Source organism: Eleginops maclovinus, chromosome 2 (assembly GCF_036324505.1).
Source record: "Eleginops maclovinus isolate JMC-PN-2008 ecotype Puerto Natales chromosome 2, JC_Emac_rtc_rv5, whole genome shotgun sequence".
Lineage (NCBI taxonomy): Eukaryota > Metazoa > Chordata > Actinopteri > Perciformes > Eleginopidae > Eleginops > Eleginops maclovinus.
In genome coordinates this window covers 19,666,797-19,685,485 of record NC_086350.1, presented here as the reverse complement: position 1 = coordinate 19,685,485, position 18,689 = coordinate 19,666,797, and the positions used below count along the sequence as shown (strand labels likewise).

The 18,689-nt window shown below is 39.4% G+C and overlaps 1 protein-coding gene across 2 annotated transcripts in view; it reads right to left on the bottom strand.

Annotated features, from left to right (window-relative positions):
• Positions 1-1,069: 1,069 nt before the first annotated feature.
• tmtc2b (transmembrane O-mannosyltransferase targeting cadherins 2b) overlaps positions 1,070-18,689 on the bottom strand; it is a 92,393-nt gene continuing 74,773 nt past the window's right edge. For both annotated transcript variants that reach the window (XM_063876567.1, XM_063876575.1), the window contains exons 9-12: positions 17,169-17,250; positions 15,218-15,332; positions 9,378-9,441; positions 1,070-3,391 (exon numbers count right to left, since the gene is read on the bottom strand). In XM_063876567.1, coding sequence (XP_063732637.1) covers positions 3,212-3,391; positions 9,378-9,441; positions 15,218-15,332; positions 17,169-17,250 — 441 coding nt within the window. In that variant the 3' untranslated portion in view covers positions 1,070-3,211. The remainder of the gene's footprint in view (positions 3,392-9,377; positions 9,442-15,217; positions 15,333-17,168; positions 17,251-18,689) is intronic.

Genomic DNA, 18,689 nt, shown 5'->3' with positions numbered 1-18,689 from the left:
TCAACAAAACGTATGTTAATCTTTCTAGTAGAAATGTCCTTTTTAGATTAAGGGAAGACTTTGACTTTCTGGTGGCACTAAAGCAAAAACAATTCTGATTTATCCTTTGGGGACCACAAATGGCGCTATCAAGTTATATATTCTTTAATAGTTGCAGAGATTTCTCAGGCTGGACCAGGGTAGTAGACCAACTGACAATACCATTAATATAATTTAGGATGAAGTAATATGTCTGTAAGAATTGCATGCAAAAACTTAAAAAGTATCCTCTGCTACTGATGCAAATACAGCGTGCAGTCGCTATAAAATCTTTATTTCGCGGTCTATTTAACATCCTATGGGGAAAAAACTAATGCATTGAGAGGCCTACAGCCAGGAGTTAGAGCACATTGCCTTTGTAGCGTGACTCCACACCCCAACAAACCACCAAGCTTCAGTATTTCATTCTTTGTCAAGATAAGTGAGGCACACCTGTGCTATGACAAGAAGAACCAAACCGGACTAGACAGGGCAGGAAGCCTCGGTGCATTCCAGTGCAATAAGGAAATCTGGGCACCGTGGTGAGCTCCGATCATGGGAGCAGACCTTCACATGTACACATGTGAGAAACATCACAAGGCAGACTGCTTCGCTCTTAGGGAAGGGCTTTTTGGTTGTCAGCAGGGTCTGAATTGTGGGGGCAGCTGTAATCGAAACACACCAGCCATATGTACACACTGTGCTACCCTTTCCATATGGGATTATTTACACATCTTCTTTGTTGTTAAAGGATCAAAGAAAAGGAGATCCATTTGAGTTGATTTTATGACACATTTTTGCAAATTTGCAGGGGGGAACTTTAAATGCCCTGTAAAACCTGTTCCACAGCATGCAAGACCACCCCATTAAGTCTGCTGTCCCACGCAATATAAAGGAAGTCTGACTTAGGGTGTAGACGCTGCTACAGAGTGTGAAGGAAATATGTGTTTCTGGAAAGGTGGTGGATGTTAAAGATCCTAACCTAGTCCATGCATTCATCTGAAATGCAAACCTAAATCTACTTTAAAAAACTGTTGCACAGGAACCAAAACAAAAGCAGAACATCATAAATTTATTGTGGAAAAAAAGCAACATTGTGAAGGAAAGTCTATTCTGGCACATTGTTCATCTTTATATTACAAAAAGGAGGAAAAGGCTACAAATCTCCATAATTTATACAAATACGACATCTTTCAAAAATAAATCTTTAATTTAGTAAACGTTCTGTGAACAAGTTTCTGCAATAACTCACCGCTTGAGATCCCTGAGCAGAGACACAGAGTGAAACACTTTTTTTTTTCTTTACATCTTCACTCCAGCAGCTGTTCATAAAGACTTTATACACACAGAAGGACTGAGCGAGCTCTTTGACTAAAGGATATGTGAGATGTGGGGGCAGGAATGAGTGTGAATTATTATTATCTTCATATACATATCATTAGTGACCATCACAGTCAAACACAGAGCAGTGTTGACGCCATTGTGACTGTAAGTGACATATATGTAACATGTAAATCTTCCATAATAGGTGTTATTTGTATCAATAATGAGTCACTCAACTGTAAATTTATCCAATCAATAATCACAAACATCATATCTGCTATCTTCCTTTTACATGTAAAAAACACAGTGCCAGCTGGTTCTGTTGCTAAGGTAACACAAAGCAATAAGTTACTATGTATAAACAAAGGACACAGATATTTCTTGAGGTGTGTGGCCGATAACAAACAAATGATCACAAATACTCTACAAAGTCTTACTTTCCACAAGGTACTGTTTCACTTAATGTATGCTGATAAACAAACAAACAAATAGATGTTAATCACACAGAATATATACAAATGAGACCTTAAGACTGAGTTTTGACAATATGGGAAATACTTCATGTAACCAACCAATCTTGCTCAGATTCTGAGCTTCCACTTTATGTTGGGCTACTTTTTTTGCTGCAGGATTTTCTGTATACTGTACACAATGCAGGAATATATTAGAATTCATTTATACAAACACAATGAAATTAGTTTTATTCCAACAAAAACGTAGGCGGTAAAACACTTCGTCAGACATGAAAAGTCTGTGCATTGTTCTATGATGAATCTCTCGATGAAGGTGTGCATCGGCATAGCTTTTGTATTTGGTTAGAATAACTTTAATTTAGCTTCAGCTCTGCACACTGGAAAACGTTTCCAACAAATGTGGGAACAAATGTACCTCAAACAACTGCCTCTTTGTTATTTCCATTCCTAGCTTCTTACTGCTGCCATCCAACAAGTTACCATACTAACTTGGCTCCCTTGCCAGCACAGAAGAAGAAGCAGTAGAATAAACATGCCAAGAAATGCTACTTTACATGGCTAGAGGAGATTCACACCTTTTAGTATTTATTAAGGTATACCAATTTGAAAGGAGTCCCAATTCCTTTGCTTTTGAGTTTTCCTGCCAAACATACTGTACTATATTTGACTAAGTCCAGCCTTTCTGAGGTTTTTAAAGGCTATTGTTGTGCTGCAATGGCTAAGAAATAAAAATCCCCTTTTCAAGTTTTCACCAAATAATAATAATCTGCAACAAATGGTTTGGAGTGATCATGCTAATAAAATATATTCAAAATTTAAAAATAATCAATTGAAAGGGACATTTTGTTTCTTTGTGACTTTTAAACGTTATTTGCTGATTTGAATGCTATCAAATTCTTTATTTAAATCAAGATGGAAAATGCAGTGTGCTGAGACAGTTATGTTATCTCACACAGCTTGGAGACAATATTTCCACCTATTTGAACTGCAACTGGTTATTAAAAAGACCCCGAATTCATCACAAATATTGAAGGATGTACCTACTTTAACTTCAATTTCAAGTGCTCTAGTTATAAAGTATAAGAAAAAACAAACAAACAAACACGCACATGGTTCCTGTGAAATAACTCAATTTAAGACATTTCTAGAGTTCAAATAGCATGTATTGCCAGCCAAACTGTGAGCATTGCTTTTTGAGGAAAGCTGCTGGCCTGAGGAGTATGCAGAGCTCAGGAGTTATTAGGAGGGCTGGGCGCCATATTCATGGCCTCTCTCAGCCAACTTCCTCCCTGAGTCTATTGTGTCTTTCCTGGATGAAAAGAGCGAATAAGGATCATGTAGGCTGTCCTTTCCCTCAGGTCTGGCGTACACATGGCAGGTGGGCTGGCAGGGGGAGCTCAGGGGCTCATGGTCCTCAGGCCCTGTTTCTCCATTATGTTCCACAGCTTACGTAAGTTGGACTGGGTGATGGTGTCATCCGGTTTAAGTTCAAGTGCTCGGAGGTAATTGGCTTCAGCTTCTTGCAGCTTTCCATTAAGGTGGAGGATCGCCCCCAGGTTCATCAAGGCAGCAGGATACTGAAACCAAAAAATAAGTCATTTTAGGACACATAAGGGTAACCTAAAGCTTTGTTCCAAAGTTACACTTTTCCATTTGGTTTCCAGGACACCTTCCATTTCATTGAGACATAGGTTCAGTTACTATCACACAGTGAGTCAGCTGCTAAGACATAGGAAGAGTAAGCTGACTGGAATTGAATCACCTCTAATTGTCTGTTTAGAGTTGGAATTTGCATTTAATATCAGAGGCTTTGAGTTGAGATGAGCAATACTTATTAAGTCTAACTAATCACACCTTGTGGGTATAGATTTTTCAACAGGGAATTTAATATGACCAAAATCTTTACAAAATCTTTAACAATTAATGTTGATCCTAACAGACAAACATTGAACTTTAAACACTTTACAATGTAAATCCTATTTAAAAAACAAGGAATATTACAGAGTGGATGACTCTAAGAAGTTATAGAATAAACAGTTAATGTTTTCCTTTTATATCACCCGAAAAGAATGATTGGTCATCCTGTGAAGCTATAGAGCAGACCCTAACACGATATTTGTTCCTGTTTGTCTCATCGCACAGGCTGTGGTGCAGTGTTTGGAGTTTGGTAACCATGTCCTGCGTGTCACTGTGTCTTGTCTGTGGCCACATATGTCAGCAGGCGAAACAAGCACTTTGAAGTGGGCCTAGATGAATATACTGTAAATAACCACTGGTGCCAGGGGGCAGTGCGACGGGTGGGTGAGTCATGAGGACATAAGTACAGGAAGAGTGTCCAGGGTGCAATCACGTAAGACTGTGGAGTATCCAAGCCAAGGGAGGGGCCACATCTGATCTCCATTTTAGTTAGAAGTGTGGAAAAGATGTGTAACTCTGCAGCAAAGCTACTGTTTTATTGCTCTAGACTATTGTGATTTTAGTAATTGCTTTCCTAGGAAACAAGGAATGTTCAAATAAAATAGGCTTAGTTAAAATGGCCAATAATGTGCTTTTATTGCAGTGTTTTTGACTTTTTCTCATATAATTATCACCCCATACATCTCTGTCACATGGAATGAAACATGATTATAGCATCTTGACATTTACTATACCACAAGCCTAAGCCTTCATTTCTTCCCTTGAACTTTTAACTTATCAAGAGTAATTCCAATAGCACTCATGAATGAGAGAATAGTATTAACCATTCCTAACAACAGCAGTGCTGCAGTCAAACAGTTAGGGCTTACTAACAAGACTCTATAGCTGTACTGTGTGGAAAGATTAATGGTAACCTCATAATGACAATTTCAACATGTTCACAATGACAACATGATTGTCATTAGTGTGGCAGGCAGTCATAAATGATAGATGGACAAATTAAACCTTTTGATCTGACGAGGCGCCAGGCAGAAAAGGAAAAAGATCAACAGAATGAGTGGAGCTTGTATTAGTGTACCAGATTTCATGGCAAATCATCAAATGGTTGTCAAGACATTCAATCTCTGGAACTAGACACCAAGTCAGCGGTCAGTAGAATCATTAGGAAACATCGTATCAAGTGTTGTGCCAATACATACATTAAAGGTTGCCACATTTAGTAGATGTGTAGCCTTAGAGGCACTTTAGAAAGGTTATGGTTACTACACAACTTCAATTCATGGCCTTCAATTGCTGGCAAGACATTTTACTAAAAAACTAAAGGTTCAACCTTGTGTTGGCCCTTTGAAAAAGCAAGGAGATCACCAAAGTAGGATGTATCCTCTAGGGACTACGAATATTTGAAACAAATATCTTTGCAAACCATCCAATAACTGCTGAGATATTTTGGTGTGAACTAAAGTTGCTAGCATGGAAAAAAATACATTTTAGGAAAAAAAGTGAAAGAATGCAACTGCTGGACTGATAAATACACATTCAGAGACTAGTACGTTTTTTTTTCTATAAACAATTCAAAATACGACAAATAAACTGCTGACATATTAAAAAAATTAAAATCATGTTTTTGCAAAAACAAGAAATGCAATCTTATGACAAACAACCACGGCTGGCGTAAACATGTATCAATTACAGTACATACGGTTTATCATGGTGAGTTCAAGGTTATATTCTGCATATCAATGGTGAAGTTATCCATTAATTGAGAATTCCTCTCACCAAACACAGTCTGAGATTTTATGGCCATTTATCTTTCCCTGTCCACACTGCAGGTTGTGTGAACTGCCCTCCACTCAACTCTTTTCTCACAAAACTCTCAAAACATCTCTCTGTTTTTCCAGTGTCAAGCTTGGATGAGTGATGCTCTACGCATGAGAATTTCAATGGGAACAATATGTCCAATAGCATAACTTTTTCTCATAGGGAGAATTAAATTGGTGAATAAATCAAAGAGACTCTGGCTTAATCCTGTTTCTCCTCAGGGAGGAACCACTTTCCCCACCACACATGTAAAACATGCTTCGCATGCCCTGGCCAAAGTAAAGGCATGACCAACACTTCTACGGCTGCTTACTGACTGCAAATATGCACCATTAAAGTTAGCAGATACCAATTCCCTGCACTCACTTGTGTAATTACATTAATCCCTATAGCAAAACGCAATTTCCCTCTGAGCAACAACTAATGTTCAGAGGAGCAGCCAGAGCTCTTGACTTTAATGGTCGGGGTAATTCTGAGGCTGTTTGCGCAATAAATTACCTTCTGTTTGACCCACCATTCGAAGGTCAAACCACAAAATAACGCAGGGGGATCAATTTGCAAGTTAGGGGATTTTAACCACACAGAATGGAGCTAGCCAAAATATATAACTGTTTATACATATGGACATGGTTGAAAGTGACAGTGAAGGGGCCACACACAGAGACTGTACCAACAACATGTAGGTGAAAAGTAGGTGTATATGTGCAAATTGGTGTTAATGCGACATTGTGGTGTTGGTGAGGATCGAGTGAATTTGCAACTATTCCATAGCCTCAGTCAAGGGAGCAGGTTTGGGATCAAAAGGTGTGGGACACTATGGTTTGTTTATTATTCATCATAAGAAATTACGATGAATAATAATCTTAATATAACAATGCACTTCCCCAGCCTATATTTGGTTTTATTTATTTTGTATAAATATTGAAATGTGGATATTTTTTTACATCATATAAAAAATGTTTGACAAAAGTGCCATTTCCAATGTCAAGAATGAACCTTGGAACTCAATCAAGTATTTATATATATTTAGGAGCACTATCTTTCATTCCAAGTGTTTTTATTATAAATATATATATAAAGAAAATTCATCTTTTTTTACCCACAATGTAGAGGAGTTGGGGGAATATTTTCAGGCTTACAACTGTCTGCAGCAATTTACACAGGCTGCATATGGCCCAAATAATCACCAACAGGAAGGTAGGACAACTTGCAAGTTGCCTGAAATGCCAAATCCGGGGCAAAGGAAGTCTGAAAACCACTCGCTACTGCTTGTCAGCTTAGTTGCTGTTAGCGCATTTAAGTTTAAACATTTTTGATTCAGTTCTCCCTATGTGGATTTGAGGGTTGGACAGTAACAGAACATACTGTAGTTGTGGGTTGTTTAATTTATAAATCAATTTTAATTTAGGGGAACATGGCACCGCTGCCACTTCAAGTGGAAATCCCACCCTTGGCCTCAGTCATTTTCTCTGATGTCAGTCAGTTCACAAGGTAATATGACTAGTATGCTAGGTCAACAAATATGCCTCTTTTTGTATTATACCTTTTAGCTGACCAGAACATATTAAAAGTGTTTGCAGATAATAAAATGGATTGACATTTTTCTTTTTGATGGAAAGGACCACAGGGAGCATACAGTTACCGTTTTGTTTTTTGCCAAAAACAGTCCGCCCAGAATATAGTAGGTTTCATATTGATGAGATGTTGGTAGTTACGTGTTACAATACTGAAATGGACTTCCTTTGTAGAAAATCAACTGGTTTCCCCTCAGTGAAGCTCAAAAGAAATTTTCTTCTCGGCCCATGCAGCACTTATCAAGTCCAGAGTTAAGTCTCCAACTTCCATTCTCCCTATAGGCTCCCATCTTTCTTCACCCTATCCTTTCCCCCTTATTTCATATATCCAAGACTTTTGTGATTTATAACCCTCGTCTTGCATTCTTCCTCACCCTTGCCACACTTGCAACACTCTGCAAAATGTTCCCTTGTCTACAGCTTTGATTTTTTCCTCATTTCCTGCTGCTCTGCAACCTCTCTGCCTGAGTACCCTTCCTAAAACTGGCATGAAGCAGCAGAGGCATGGCCAGATGTGGAGCATATTAGCCTAGACCGTAAAGCAACATATGCTTTAAATGCTGGGAGAGTAAAAAAATGAAGGTAAGGTTGTGGAATGACCTGACCATAATGACTTTAGATTGGCGTTTCAGTTAAGAATATCCAAATGGAAAGGGAGTAGGGCGGATGTCATAGGGTGCAGAGAACGACAAAGAAAAGCAGACTTCCTCTGGGATTTAGCTCGTCTAGATAGAGGGAATTGTAGGGCTAAGCGACTAAACCCTTTCAATGGAGGGAATTGTCTTCTCTTACACACAGAGAGCAAACATATGTGCTTAATATAAAACACCAGTGCCTTTGGAGAGTTAAGAATAAAGCTGCAGTAAAGCATGACACGACAAATGAAGATGGACAGGGTACATGGCTTAAGTCAAGTCACATCGGAAAGAACAAAGGATAATGGTAAGAAAGATGGATGAAGATGCTAAATTATAACTGCGCCTCAGCTGTAACTAATAGGAATAGCAAAACGCATCCAAACAAGAGGGACCAAGTAGGGGGCGAAAAAAAGTGCCTCTGTAGTTAAATGTGTTCATCGAATGCGTGTTTATACGCTTACAGACGCCAGGAAGCAGTCATGTAAAAATGACATGGATCTGGCGCTGAAAAATAACTTTAAGAAACACAAAAGATCCTCAGTTTATTTTTATAAAAGTATATCGGGGGGAGGGGCACTACTTTCTGGGTTAGCCCAGCAATATTGTAAGCCCAGATTGGTGACCTAAGTTTACCCTCGCTCATTGACAGCTACGACCCTTACAGATAAGCGGGGAATGGAAAATGAGAAAACAAGAAAAGCAAGACTATGTCATAAGTTGTTGGAAGAAAAGCCCCGTCTTTTTAAATCTCTCAAAACCTTTATTTACTTTATTTATAAACTGAAAAAAAATAATGAGCAGTGTTCAGATGTGAGAGCATCCTCACAGCATTATGAGGAGTACATGTAAGTTATAAATAAGAATTTGAAGGAAAATTACCACAATTCAACATAACCTCTATGGATGTCTTGCATTATTAATGCATGATATGAACTATAGCAATACAAAAACAATACACTCCCTACATCAGGGCTCAATTAGATTTTAAAAATTGAAACAAGTTGAACGCCACATTGGAACTGAAAACACACAGCTCAATTTCATGGTTTCTGTATGAATCCTCAATTTTATCCTTTTGTTATACACAAGTTTTTGTTCGTCAGTGTTTGTATATGTTATACTAGAGCTTGTGTGCTAGCAGAACCAAACTTTTGTGTCTGTATAACAATGTCCAGATATATTTAGATCATTAATCATGAAATAATCCCTTCTAATCAAGACGCAGGAACAAACAGGGTGACCACATGGAAAACATATTTTTCTCCCTACGTGGCCCTCACCAAACAACTCTACCACTCCTGCCAAAGCTCTCAAAGACTGAAGCCCATTCATTTTCAAGATGTCGAGTCTCCTGACAGAGTGTTGTTATCATTATTCTTTTCAATCTACTTACCCTGTCCTGTCCTTTGAAGCCAGTGATGGATGCTATACAAACAAACCTCTGAACTTAGTAAAAAGCAAGCCCTCATTTTTCTGAGACACACTGACAATGAAGGCCGTTGTGACAAGGCAGACCGGGCAGTCATGATATTGAAAAGCCACCCAGACTGTGATTGCACACTGTCAATCAGGAAAACTAGTAACGGGGATGATTAGCTAGTTGTGGTTGTACTCACGTTGGGTCTCAGGCTTGCTGCTTGTCCGTAATACTTCTCGGCTGCCTCGTTTAGGCTGGCTTGTCTGCGAAGAGAAAACAGAGAGAGGCAGTCATTACTCATCTTTATTGCTCCTGGCTACGGATGAGGCCTTGAACCCCGGCATGCTTACTGGCACTCATGGGTCACTGAGAAAATAACAGGAGGGAAGAGTGTGAGGAATTGGAAAAGCCGATCCAATTGACTATTGGTTTCTCGAACGATAGCATCTTTCACTTGATAACATCTGTGCTGAAGAGTGCAGAGCCAGCACTTTCCGATTTAATTGGAACTTGAGGTCAGGACATTTGGCTTAATGGGTACTTGAAGAAAACTCATCAACAAACCAAGGCTGGATTGAGATTTGACTTGCTGGATGGACGACATGACTCTAAAGGAAGGCAAACAGCGCAGAAACACAAAGTCATCTAATCAAATTATAATAACAACCAGGACAGCAGAGTAGATGGAGAAATGTGCTGCATATGCCACACTGCGACAAAAAGGTATTATAGACAGATGGCTTATCAGCATGAGTCCCTGGAACCAGGAATACATAGTTCCCGAGGACATAAAACCTGCAGTCAAGACAGGATGTCCTATATTATGCTTTTTATCTTCTTTCATAGCCCCCTGATCTGCCTACTGTTATACAAAAACCTGTGGCTCCTCTGTCACAACAAGGCCTTTCCTGTGTTTAATACTTTGTTATCTCAGAAATCACATTTATTGTGCACAGCTGCATGCTTCTCACTGATGGTAACAAACGTAACTCTGACAAAGTCAAGGACAGAGTCAACAGCGGCTGGCTGTGGAGCCCCTTAAGTCGTAATGATCAAAGGAAGCGAGGCTGTTGGAACCGCAGTTTCATTTAGGCTGTCGCGGTCTATTAAGGGATCATCATCCACATGGCTCCAGATAAAAGGCAAATGTTTCGTTTTAAGGCCCAGACTGGTGGCCTAACTAAACATATAGTATTTATGTTTGGTTCAAAGAAACGCACTTTTGTGTTTTAACTTTTATGTCTACTTATTCTACCTTTTTTTATTCTTCACTGATCAATGAGGAGGCGATAAACATTTTTCAGTTCCATACAGCATGGTTAAGGTTTTATAGCTTGAATGTAGCCTGGAAACAATTTGTTTTGGGTCTTATTTCAAACATTTATTTTCAGTCAACCAGGAGTCAAGTGGTGACCCTAGAAACACACATTTAAAACTAATTGCTAAACCAGTAATGGGCCTTTATCCTAACGCAAGAAATCACAGTTATTGGTTAGTGAGAAAAAAACAAAACCTGAAGTCTATAGCCATGAACAGCTAATTATCCGCTCCAGACAACTCTGAACGTTGACATTTTCCACATCTGAAGTCACACAACAAAGGAAGCAGACATCAAACCTTTAACTGTAAGGCAACATTAAGTGTATTTGCCTGTATTTCATTAACAAATTACATACGACCGTATAGCAAAACATCTTTTACATGTATATCGTCAAAATATCTCAAAACATGTCACCAATTGTAGAATAGCTGATTAGAGTAAACAATATGTGATAAGGAACATCTCCCATCCAATAAGTTATCTTCTCTGCACAAAAGGTATTGGGAAAATGTTTGTCAAAGTCCAACAAATTTCAATTGTGGTCACAGTTGCAAATAAACTACAGTTTGTCATGGTCAGCTACAGTTTTTGTTTACATTTGGCATCTTGCAGCTTTAAACGTTTGGAGGTTTAAAGATAGACATTTCAATTGGGCAACATGTTAACATGCTGAAAAGGAAATGACAACATGCTGATGTTTAGCAGGTATACTTTTTACCAGGTTCACCATCTAGGCTTAGTGTGTTGCATGCTAAGCCTAGCTACTTAGCGCAAAATAAAAAGCAAAGTTGAGATTTTTTGGGTTGAAACAGTTCACTTGAAACCACATAAACCCAATGTGGGACCTAAATCAGGAGCTCACCAAAGCCAATGGGACTCAGGAGTCATTTTTCCAATAGTAGTTTAGATATTTTTATCATGACCAACCAACACTGCAATACTCAGAGTCATACTACCATGACTAAAACCAGGGTTTCCCACAGCGCTTTCCTGTTAAGGCGGCCGCCTTAACAACACGGGGTTGCCGCCTTGACTAACGTCACGTCTCCAGAAAAAAAATAAAAAATGATATAGATATAGGCCTATAGCGATATTCGCCGTTTTACTCTTTCATGTTTTCTACCTTTCATTCCAAACCGTGACTGACAGTCTATCTTCTCTGCAGAACGCATTTTAAAATAAAAAACAAAAAACAAATAAAAGAAACGTTTTAAAATGTGGGGCTATGCCTCCAAATATGCCTCTGAATCGCGTGATGCGTCCGAACAGCGGCATCTAGTGGTATATGTCATTGTGCTATCATCGTTCGACCAACATCCTTCAAAACCAGCATTTTTCGGAAAGACTACTATTTGGATGGCTGACAACCTGTCGAATCTACTATTTGGATAGCTGACAACCTGTCGAATCTACTATTTGGATGGCTGGCAACCTGTCGTATCACGGTAAGATTATTATTGAATTCTATACTAGTCTAATAATAGTCTGTCAACTGTTCACTAGTAGGCTACCTGGATAAGCGTAATGTTTTCTTATCAAGGCTAATTGTGTTTAACGTTTACACGTGGCTATATTATTATAGCCTAGCCTGCCTTTGACATTTGCACGTAATTTTCTCTCGCAATGTTCACAGCCAAATGGATCGAAAAACTCAGCCCCCCCCCCCCCCCCCCCCGGAGATGAGTACGTCCCCCCCCCCCTCACCACCTTGACTAACACATTTTCTGGGGAAACCCTGAAAACACAATTTATTTTGTTTAATTTAGATCCTTAAGGACTTATCCTATATGTAATCATGTTGCATACTTCAGAAAACAAGAAGACAATACAACTTAATTCTTCCTGATCTACTCCATTTTACACTCTAAAGGCGACCCAGACACACTTGAGTTTCTGAATTTGTCCTGAGATTATAAACGGTGGTTTCACATCCAACCACAACTGTGTGCTTGTTTGCCAGCATAATATTTAGAAAGTATAATCTTCAGAGTAGAACAAAAGCAAGAGTAAAATAATATAATATCATTATCACAATTGTAAACATCATCAGTGGAGAACTGGAGAGCTTCCACACAAGGGGCTGCGCGACCTCATACGGCTGTCTGACTGCGGGTTCTGTGATGGCAAAAGACAATGGAGGCCAAGTATGTAAACCACTTCTCATTTTAAAGCCGAAGAAGAGCAGTGTAAAGCTACAAGAGCCAAGAATAAAGAGAAGGATGGGAAAATGGAGTTGGAATGAAAAAAACAAATCCCCAGAGTAAAGATCTCGAGCATTTTTCAACTCAGCAACTTAACCGCTGATCTTTTTACCCTGACATCTTGTTGTCTGGATGGTTCATAAACCCCAGACAGGGACAAATCACAGCACTGACAGTATTGCTCATAAGCGTGACATTGTTGGATACTAATGACTGAATGAACAAATTGCATTTTCAAAAACAGCCAGAAATCTGTGCTCAGACCACAGCCGTCCCATCTGTCTCGAGCACAGAATTACATTTATTTCAGTGTAAGAATGCTACACTAAACACAGACATCTTCCCTAAGGGCAGTACTGTATGTGCAGTTAATCTAATGTAAGCTGCTACAATAAATTCCTCCTATTACCATTATAAGTTAACAATTTAAACCAATATATTTGCTTTTTGGAATAAGAACAGCCAACTATGCACAAATTGGCATCCCTAACATCATGACATGTTAGTAATACACAAAGTATTATGTATTATGTTATTATATACAGTAAGACACATGGTTTGAATATGAACCCATGAGTGTTTCCTTAAGGGATTCATTTTCCTCTCGCTCTTTGTGAATATACAGAATTAACAGCTTTACTACATAATGTTTCAATGTCATTTTTGACTTTGAATGAAATTATTTGTCAAGAGGCACATTTTTTAAAGAAGGCAATAGATAATTATTAGTTGGGAAACCAAACGGACAAAAAAAGGGCCCATGGGGGCAATAAAAGACATTCTGTCTGGCCCTCCTTTTAATCTCTTCCCTTCCCCCGTGTCCATCCTCACCAACCATGGGTCTTTCCACGTCAGCATCCAAGACAAACACATAAAGAACATGAGCTGTGGAGAAGTGAGACCCCATGCCAAGCAGGCGGAGAACAGTTCAGCAGAGCACAGTTTGAAGCTCTTTTAGCTGCCAGGGGTCCAGACCCTGGAAGAGACTCTCAATCCTGAATGCTGGTGGTGAAGATCTTGCATGATGGGACTGGTATGGTGAATAGCTATGAAGCAGCTGAGTCTTACATAGGTCCTACAAAATCACATAGAGCTATGGAGCAATGTTCTGCTATTGGGTAATGCTGCCCCAAACTTCGGTGATTCAGGACATGAATTAAGGGTCTTACATGATTAGTTAGACATCTTAGGTCATGGGGCAATATTGTTGCAGACAGTAGCTCCTGATTTCTCTGACTTGGTTGCTTGTAATTTCTGCCCCAAAAACTGTACAACACAACACATTACAGGAAAGGGAAACCCCAATAAGCATAATTCGGCCCTCTTTGATTTTTTTTACAAGTAGTTAACTTTACGTAGTTTTGGTACACTCATCATCGTCTACCAAACAGAGAAACAACCCATGTTGCAGTATTGACAAGTCCCTCAGACCCATCAGTGCGCAGTGCATTCTGCAGTGTTTTGACTCTACCTTTTAGTGTTGATTTAGCTCACTTGGAACATCGACAAAGGAAGTACCACCAAAAGCACCAGGTACTAGCTGTTTCTAATGGGAAACCAAAACATTGAATGAAGTAAAGCTGTGCCTTACGATGCAGTTGAAATGCGGTTTAAGCTAACCGGCCCCTGGCTTTGGCTTCATGAGAATGGTATCGAATTTCTCCCCCTTACTCTCTGTAAGAATGGGAGTTAGACAAACTGCTCTTGATGTGTTTAAAGTAGGGGATATCTAAACTCTGAGTCTTATTGTATAATTTTGTAGGTTTATTTGGTGAGTGGGGCAGCATACTGTAACGGCTCGTCCACACGGTTCCGTTGCGTTGACGCTTGACGCACCTTCCCATTCAATTTGAATGGGGTGACATCAAGCTTTGTCGAACGGCATTGTGGTTCCGTTGCTTCGCTTTGGCTGTGTTGCTCACGGTGAAAGTTGAGAAAAGTTAAACTTTTCAAGCGTTGACGGAAACACCAGCCAATTAAATCCCGCGTATGCAAATATGCCAGTACAAGCGCAAGCCAATCATGTGTACGCTGTGTAAGTTGGCACATGGCAGTATCTACAAATTTCCACTCATGGCTTGTGTTCTGAAACACAACAGCTTGTGGGCTGCTAAAGATTTAGCACTCAAGCTCATCATCTGAACCTTGCACTCATTTGGAAACAGACTTTCAAGTATGAGCCAGGACAGGCAGAGAGAGAGAGAGAGGATTATAGAGAGAGCATATGAAGACACATAGCTGCACAGCACGCAAAGACAAACCAGCAGCTCTCAGGCTGGCAGTGCAGCAAGCAAAGAGGATTACAAAGTACAGCCAAGTAAATCACACTGGCTGTGGAGTAGTGTAAGCCCATGGATAAACCGTGCAGACAGTAGACCTCCCTCTCTCATACACAGCCTCCTTTCTACTCAGCTGTGGAAAACCAAGGCCCACCCATCTCTTCCTTGAATTATATACATAGTGTGTCTTTGTGTATCTGCAGGATCCTAACAAAAGTCATTCCAATCAAACACTCACCTGAGCATATGGGCCGCGCTGAAGACCACATCAAACTCCCCGCTGTCCAGGCGTGCGGCTTTCTCTGCCATCTCTGCTGCTTCCAGGAGCCGAGACTCCTCCAACAAAAACTGACCTGGCAGGACAGGAGAGAAAGGCAGCGCTGTTAAAACACTGAGGGATCCCCACAGAGGTTCAGAGGGATCGACAGTCTGCCAGTGTTGCCTTTGGCCCTAAGAGATGGACAACCTGGTCTGCCCCTGAAATAATACGCTGAAACACAAGATATGAGCAGAACACACCACCACTCTCTGGCCATCTCTCAGACCCATTTGTTCAGACTAATAGACCTTGATGGATCTGTTTCCTTAAGATGGAAATGTTCCTCTAGGAAGGTTTGTGTCTTATTACGGGTGCGGCTGGAGTTGGAGTTGTTGGAGCCTGACAAGGCTGTGAACTGAGGGTGGACCCCTTGGTAAGAGCAAGGTTTAAAGAGGAATGTTGACTTTGCTTAGCCCCACTACTGTACCAGGATGCTAAACCACTATGTGAACCTTAGCATATTTTCCTTAATAACCATGGATGAAATTGAAGCCTTGAGTACAGGCCTGAGGTGAGAAACAGATGTAAAGGGAGACTTACTATAAAACAGCTCCAGGTTACAAACACCTCCACAGTTACGGGGGTTTATGATAAATCAGAGCACAACTACGGGTAATAAAGGAAAGACATTCTCTGCTTTAATAAATAGCAGTGTTGTGCTATATTTTCTTAACATATTCAAAGATGTGTATGCAAATTTGTATCATGTAAATGTTACAGTGTGACTTTTCAACATCTATCTTTGTAGACATAACCAGTTCCAGGTCAGGTTGTTTCAGGTCAATTTTTATATGGTAATTATCAGAAAACAAACAATGTTAAATTAGTTAAATTATACATTTCCATCAGTACACAGTAAGTAGAGCTGGGCCAAATAGACTAAAGGTATTTGTTCAGATCACAATTGATTTAGAATATTAACCCATTTTCTTTCTAAACAACAAACTTCGCATACAGATGACAAAAAGATTTTGAAATGTCAACAACCTTTACTTTAAAATAACATTTTAAAATAAACAAACAATGCCTCTTGACAAAATGTGTTGTGCACTTGAAGAAAAACTATTTTGTAACAAAAAAAACATAAACATATTGTCATGTTACACTGCTGCCGTGCAGATATATTTTCTATGGCCAGCTCTATTGGTAAACAACCTTTTTTTCGTTTGAATTCTGTTTAATGTACAAAGCTGTAAATCACTTGCACCCAGCTTGCAGTAAAATGTTTAGTAAAAGATATTCCTTGAGCATCAGCCAAGAGGAAATGTCAATCTATATCCTGTTCTTTGCCTCTGCAATGACACATTATTTGAGTGGATCAATACAGATTTTCGTTCTTAACCTTTAAAGGTGATAACTAAGACACACTAAAGTATGTCAAGAAAATGCAAAAACCCACCATTAACCCTGTGTATTGATCGGTTTAAATGTCACTTACAAGCAAGTGCAATGATGCCAAGCTGACACATTACTTCATCATAAATGCTGTTTTAGACAGGTTATTTAACTTGTCAGCTCATTCAAAGTCAACGTCACCGTGGCAGTCATTGGATCTGAAAGGTAACAGTGCCATGAGTTACATGTAAATAATGGAATACAAACTGACGCCAAAATTGTCACGATCCACATTTCCATCAAATGAAAGAGGAAATCATCTTCGCTTGTTGCTCTTCTCAACTTACCACGTACAGACTGACACTGTAGCTGATATTGGGAAGATGTATCACAAAACACTGTTGTCCATCAGTGGAAGTTCCTGCCTTTGTGCTCACAGCGTGTATTTGTTAATTTGAAGAATACAATATTTGAGAACGTAAGAATAATGGCAGGATATGTCAAATCAAAGTAGTAAAAAGGAATCTGTGCTTACCATAATGCATGTAGCAGTTTCCTTTTGTGGGATCGAGCTGGATGGCCTTCAGGAAGTACCTCTCCGCTTCTGTTTTCAGGCCCTGAGAGAGACGGATTAAACACTGTCATTATTTTTTCAACTGCTCCTCAAAACTACTCATTATAAAAATACCGCAAGAACTCAACAGCCAAAATACCTTTGTGTATACCTAATGTCCCTCTCCAAACCACAGACCTACTTTAACAATAAATCTTAATAAATTGACACGAAACACATGAACCGCGAGTGTTATTCTTTTAAGCTCATGTGTCCTCCTGTCAGAGTACACACTGTCATGCTTGGCACAGCAGACCAAGCGGGTCAAAGGCTTGTTCATTACACACTTTTATCTGTGCAAATATCACTTCCAGAGGATAACCACAGCCTGCCGGTGTGTGTGGCCTGGCTGCTGTGAAACAAGACTGAGAGCAGCGGGTGAAAATGAAGAGAGAGGGTGGAAAAGAGAGGAGAGGGACAAAAACGGTGAAGGCTGTCATATATCTATAGGGATCTTTAGGTTCTCACACACCCACACACACAGAGGTGCAGGGCACACACACAGAGGGTTTTAATCTGTGTGTTGTTCCAGGCTTTTGAGAGATGAAAAAATCCATTCTGGGTGGGTAAGCATCACTGAAACCCTGTAGACTTGCAGAACTCCCTCAGCTCCTTTAGACTGTCAAACGTAACCAATCAGATCTCAAACAGAACAGAGCAGCTGGCCAATAGTGCGCCAGCTGGGACTTTGACACGTCCCTGCTCTCCAGTGGGCCCCAGATGCCATCTGATCAACCATTAACAATGTGTACTCATCTGTAAAGGCTGATGTTTTAACATTGACTGTGCGGTCATTAGTGTGCATTTCGCTAACCGATTTACCTTTGCATGAATGAATCATAAATGATTGAATTGGATTTGTGCCAAGTCTATAAAGGCTTTAGGTTAATACAAAATCCTCAGAAAAGAGAGTTGTGGATATCACGACCTGAACATTAGACGTGTCTTTGAGGTTTCAAATTGCAACTATGAAACGTATAACATGGTTTGGCTCTTATTCAACTACTGGAAATCAAATGTAAACATTATTTAGAAATGGAAAATATAAACCAATGAAAATTCAAATCAATGGAATTCAAATTCAAGACCAAGAATATTTGAAACAGTGGAATACATTGATTGAAAATAGGACTCAAAATGAAACCTTGTTACTATGTATATCCTGTGTTTGTGTTCAGGTATGTACAGATATATAAGTATTTGTATATGTTCCTAAGAAGGAGTAAACACAGTCTATATGGTATTTGTGTATACGTATATGTACACCATCAAACTTGCCTACTTTATTTAATTTCCTTAATTTTTGTCTTTATATAAATACAAAATATTTCTTCTATATTTGTCATTGTTATTGTTTCTGTATTTACTCATTTTCATTTCTGCTACTTTTTTATTATTTTAGTTTTTTGACTTGATTATCTAAACATTGAAACAATGTTATAT